The 6,000-nt window shown below is 42.5% G+C and overlaps 1 protein-coding gene across 2 annotated transcripts in view; it reads left to right on the top strand.

Annotated features, from left to right (window-relative positions):
* The first annotated feature begins 3,357 nt into the window (after positions 1 to 3,357).
* Positions 3,358 to 6,000, top strand: part of LOC128507455 (neurexin-1-beta-like) — a 120,629-nt gene continuing 117,986 nt past the window's right edge. For both annotated transcript variants that reach the window (XM_053478393.1, XM_053478392.1), the window contains exon 1: positions 3,358 to 3,712. In XM_053478393.1, the coding sequence (XP_053334368.1) occupies positions 3,409 to 3,712 (304 nt within the window). In that variant the 5' untranslated portion in view covers positions 3,358 to 3,408. The remainder of the gene's footprint in view (positions 3,713 to 6,000) is intronic.

Below are 6,000 nucleotides of genomic sequence, written 5' to 3'. Positions count from 1 at the left end.
GAACTGTTCAATCATGAGCAAACAGTCTGAAAAATAGCTTCTGTCCTAGTGCCATTATTGCACTACATGCTGCCATGTCCGAGTAATTTTAAAAACGGTACTAAAACATACTGTGGTACAGCATCGTTGGAGGTTAATATGTGAGCAATATGAACTAACTTTTGGGTTTTATGTGTCATTAGCATTTTGTGTCATAGTTTTTTATTACTGTTTTACTTTGTGTCAGCTATCACGTGCATCACACCGCTGGGATTGTATTTATTTAATTATACTAGTCCAAACACAATAAAGGTACCCATTTGTATTTTATTCATGTTGCACATTGTAATAATGGTTAGCACTGTGGCCTAGCACCTTCAGGGTTGAGGGTCCGATTCCTGCCTAGGGTCTGCATAAGTGGAGTTTGCATGTTCTCCCCACGCTTGGTGGGTTTCCTCCGGGTTCTCTGGTTTCCTTCCTTAGTTGGTCAATCATATTAAATAGAAATATACCATGAGAAAAATTAATTTTTTTATAGTGATGGCTTTGCATTTTGCATCATGTCACATAACCTGTTGTTTATTCTTTACTTGTTTTACCTCTTCTCTCTAACGTATTGTTACACTAGCTCAACAGCTGCATGCCTGCAGCTGTAACATATGGATGAATGAATTTGAAAGAATGCAGGAAATCACTGCGGAAACTTGTCTGAGTGTGAATATGAGATAACGTACGGTATGAGAAAGAAGGTAGATAGAGCCTTCTCCAGGTGTGTATCGTTGCGTCGTTAATCAGAACGAGCTCTGTTTACTTCCTTTCAAAAACCGTTTTGAATTCGCCTGGTAACTAATTGGGTGGGGATCAAAATCCTGTTTATCTGTTGTTCTTCTCTGCTGACCAGATAATGTTCGAAGCCATGCAAGACATTTCACCTGCTCTCAAGGTTATCTTTTTTTAAGTCTCAGGCACTTGTTGTGAAGAGGAATGAGAATCGATTAGACGAGAGAGAGAGAGAGAGAGAGATGTGCAGCTGCCCCCACTGTCTTTAGCCTGGGGGGGGTAAATCTCGATGAGTGGAACTTCATGTTCATTTTAACTTTGTGGCTAACAGCAGCCGCTAGCCATGCCTGCCAGCCAGGATTTACGCTGTGTGGTTGCGGTACTGTATGCTGTGAAAAGGAGTCGCCTCTCCCCTCTCATGTGCACCACTCTTCAATCAGCCTTGGCTCGCTAGCGACGGTCCGCTCCCTATTTCTCTCTCTGTGGCTGAGTAATGGCTCGCTTCTCCCCTCCTGTCATCATGAAAGGTGGCACTGCCTCCATTCTGTTCTGCCTTTTTTTTTTTTTTTTTTTTTTTCAACCAGTGAGGCAATCCTAACTGAGATCTCTATCCTGGTTGATTTATCTGATGTATGGGGTTGCACAGAGTCAGTCTTCCTTTCTATTCTGCTTCCTTTGTACTCTCTCTTTTAATCTCTCTTTCACAATTCTTGACTCTTATTGCATTTTAGCACCCTGCTCTCAATAGCACGGATGGCTCTTTTGGAATATGACAAGCCCGTGCTAAGAGAACTGATCACAAACGCTTTTGGCGTTAGGAATTGGGGTAACTTAAGAGCAAAAAAAAGAGCTAGTGTAAATGATTCTTTCATCAAGGAGAATGGTCGGAGGATGTCTTTGTGAAAGCCTCCAGCTCTACATACATACCGTAAAACTGTAGGACCTGCCAAATCTTTTGATTTAGTTCCCTCCAAAATTCCTTAGAGACTGATTTCATCCGTCACAGTTCGGCTAAATCTGGACGCGCGACACTACAGTCTTAGCGTCTTTACAGACGCTACGGTGAGTCAACATTAGCTCTGATTTGTTGGCATGGGTGTTTGCGAGCCCTTGTATCTAATACTTTTTTTTCCTCCTTTCGGCTTGTCTCTATGTCTGCCTGTGTGCTTATGCACTGCGTTGCCTGCCTCCTCCACCTCCCTCCCTTCTCCCTCTCTCACAGACACACTACGCTGCTCTCTTTCCCCTTTTCTTTCTCTCTCTCTCTCTCTCTCATGCTGTGATAGTCATTGCCTATGGTTTTAGAAGGAGGACTCTGTGTCCTGGTCTGCACGTTCATGGAGAACAGCCAAGAGTCAGCATTTCTCTGCTCTGTGCTCACAGTCCTGGCTATCCTGGTTTTACATCCATCTAGGATTCACGTTGGGGGAAAGGAAGATGCGTTATCTGACAGTTTTTGAGTCTTATTAGCTTGTGTGGGGGGGAAAGCCGTAGAACATCAGCAAGCAGTTTTTCCCTGCCATCTTTCCTCGCCCGTCCTCTGGGAATCATCAGTGTCCTGGGGAGTGTGTCCGTTTCTAGGAGAGGAGAAGAGAGGATAGAGAGAGCGGGGAACAGGAAGGAGAGAAGCGAGGGGGATGGAAAGCGGTGCTAATCAATACAGAGTGCGCGTCAGCGGCTGAGAGAGAAGAGACCGGAGAGAAAGAGAGAGAGAGAGAGCGAGAGAGAGACTCTTGGCTGCTTGCAGTGAAAGCTCCGTCGCTTCTCTCCTCACTCGCTCTCCTGCTACAGCTCACGGTCTGGAAGGTGAGCGCTTCAAGAAGGAGTGTTATTTCAGCCACCAGCGCATTCTAGGACTCATGGGGAGCTTGAATTTATTTATTTATTTACTGATTTTTCCCACTGCCGCGCTGCAGCAGATTTCTCTCTCTCCCTCCGCCGCTTTTTCTCTCCATCAGAGTTCGTCCTCCTGCTGCCCTTCTTTATCATCCCATATCGTTTTTCTTCTTTCATAGCTTTCTTTGCCGTTCTTTCTTCATATATCCTGGCATCTTTTTTTTTTTAAATAATCTATCTTTTTCTCCTGGGATGTTTCTTATCACTTCCTCTGCAGTGGAGGGGCCGCCCTCTGAGAAAGAGTGGTCTTAACAGAGCGTAAGCTCTACCTGGAGCTGGAAGAAAGAGACGAGAGAGAGAGTCACCTGGAGCACTTTCTCTTTGCTCAATTAGGCCGATTTGAACCTTCTGATGCATTTGTATCGGCTGTTGTAGGTTTCACGTGAACCTGTGGGAATTGTCTTTACAGATGTTTCCGGTAAGATTGCACCGTTTTGTTTATTTGCAGAAAAAACTGCTCTAATTTGCTTTGCCTTTTTTTTTTATATAATCGGGAATTGAACCAAGAAACACCGGCCAAGTAGAACAGCAACAGATTTTTTTTTTCCCATTGGATTTTCAAGGGAGACTTAAAAGAGACTGGGGAGCTGTTTTTTTTTCCCCCCAATGTTTTTTTGGCTGTTTGGAAACCTACCACAAAAGCCTTAAAGGTTTTTTTTTGTGTGTGTGTGTGTATGTGTGTGTGTGTGTCATTTTTGCTGAGTTGTTTACCTGTCCTGTGGATAATGGCCGACATGGGCTTCCCTCTCTGAGATGTCTCCTGTGCAGCAGCTGGGACAGATGGGAGGTGGTAGGGCCTGGTGTGGTACTTCCTGCCCCAAGTTGGAGGTGCTGCTTCTGGGCTGGGAGTTTGGGGGAACAGGCTTGATGGGCCTAGGCACCTGGTGGAGGTTGGCATTATCTCTGGTCCTGCTTGTCTCCTTGCCAGACAGAACAGCCAATGCTCGTGTGTCTTCCAGCCTGAGCACCACACATCACGTCCACCACTTCCATAACAAGCACGGGACTGTACCCATCGCCATTAACAGGATGCCCTTTCTTACTAGAGGGGGCCACGGTAAGTTCTCATCCCATGTCTTGTCCACACCATCTTTTGCCCACACTGATGTGACTCTTAGGTTTGAGTTCTTACTATTAAGGTCACTTCTTACATTGATGTTTGCAGCCATGATTGGCATCATGGTGTTCTGCAGCACTCCATGCAACCTGCACGTATGCTTTGATCTTTGCCTTTATTCCACTCTTTATAGATCAAGTTGGGAGGGGTCTCAAGCTTTATATTGCTTTGCAGCAGATCTGCTACAGAGACAGATTTGAAGAGCAGCTATCCTTGCCATATTGTATATCAGTGCATTGAATTTGATAAATAGAGTTGACAGCCTGTCTCCAAATACAGCACTGTCATTTGCTGCATAGCCAGCATCAGCTTTCATATATATATATATATATATATATATATATATATATATATATGGACAAACCCTTTGTTTGTGTCCAGGACTATTTATGTAAGGAAACCTTATTTGAAACATTAGAGATACAATTCGACCTGATCCTCTTCTTCATCACGAGGAGATTTGGCTATGGATCATGTGAATCTTGCCAGTTCTGCATCCACTGTAAAAAAAAATTGGAGGATCTCCAAAATCTTTTGAGATTTCCCAAAGCCTTTGAGAGTGGTTGTTCACCCTTGTTACCAAACGTATCATTCATGGCTGCTTGGCAAGATTACAGAAGTATGTACAGTACATTTAATTTCAATGAAAAGTGCTACGTAATATTTGTTATTTCCAAGAGCTATTAGTCTGCTAAATAAGCAATAATTATCAAATTAAAGCAGTCCATAGAAACAAATACTATGGCCTTACCACTTCTTTAATCAAATACTCACAACACCCTATTGACTGAGCACTTATTGATTTTTACAAGCTTTTTTAATAAAAAAAATAAAAAAATACTTTGGGCAATCTCAGTAAAAATAATTGGCATAAATAAAAAGGAAAGTGATTTATGTTGCCCAGATTTTCCCTGATTTCCTAAATAATATACTGTAGTGTAGACGAATTCCCACCTGGCTCTTGTATTACACAACAAAGAATGTGTATAATGGTTGCCTATGATGCTGGATCCATGGGGAGTATCCCATTGGGATTATTTACTGTAATTCCAGATATCTTGAATTTTTTAATAGAAAAACTAAGAATAGAACGTAGAATTGAACAGACCCGTGTTATGTACTGTATGCAAGGCAGAACAGTTGCAAGGAAGTATACATGGAGAACTCGCTGCCGAATTTAACAACATTTGCTTAGGAGTTGTCCATGTAGTCTGGGTTCTCTCTCTCTCTCTCTCTCTCTCTCTCTCTCTCTCTCTCTCTTTCTCTCTCTCTCTCTCTCTCTCTCTCTCTCTTTCTCTCTCTCTCTCTCTCTCTCTCTCTCTCTCTCTCTCTCTCTCTCTCTCTCTCTCTGTACCAATAGACGCTGTAGCTGTTTTTTGAATCACATGCGATTCTACAGTGAAACCATCCAAATGAATTCAGCAGAATTCCTGATGGGAATGGGAATCTAGACTGTGGATCTTTAACCAGGGCTTTCAACACACACCGGGATTATTTGGCCGAACAGCTTTTGATTAAACTTGCTAAACAAATAATTAAAGAAGCGCTTTTATCCTTGAAAGCACAACCGTGCAAGCTTACAAACAGATGCCCTTTAGCAGGACGGGGTCAGTGGAAGTTTTGTCGATGCTGTTGACCATTTGGAGCTTTACAGATAGAGGAGGATGATACAGTATACAGTAGTATTCAAGTGTCTCTCCCTTTGGATAGCTCTTTGTTGGGGTATGGTTACTGTATAAATGAGGATGTTGAATGGTGCATTTCTAACATAAGATAAGCCTTTATATTAAACAAAGGATGTGACTCTGCATAGTAACCATGCTATCAAGGCCATGTCTTTCAATCTCCCTTTTTTTTTATTGGATTTGCAATTGTCACCTTGACACTTGGATTTCCACAGTCTGATCTGTATAAAGAAAAAAAAAGGGGCCCCCCAGTTTAACATCTGTGATTTTCTAAAAAATCTGTTCCATCCTTACTTGCTTAACGGTTCTCGCAGTGTCCCAATCTGACAACATTAAAGCCTGCTAATGTTCTGGCTCGGTTACACAAATGACAGATTCAATCGCTAGCTGATACAGTGTGGAGCCTTTCAATTTGACTTGTTCATTTAATTATGTCGTAATATAGGTTGTCCCCAGCTGCAGAAAGCAGATAATAATCCCTGTTATTTTATAAATCACACCCATCAAATTATTCTGTTTGTCCATTTGGATCAGTTTAGAACA

The sequence above is a fragment of the Clarias gariepinus genome, chromosome 19, assembly GCF_024256425.1.
Source record: "Clarias gariepinus isolate MV-2021 ecotype Netherlands chromosome 19, CGAR_prim_01v2, whole genome shotgun sequence".
In the NCBI taxonomy this organism is placed as follows: Eukaryota; Metazoa; Chordata; class Actinopteri; order Siluriformes; family Clariidae; genus Clarias; species Clarias gariepinus.
This window is presented reverse-complemented; position numbering and strand designations above follow the sequence as displayed.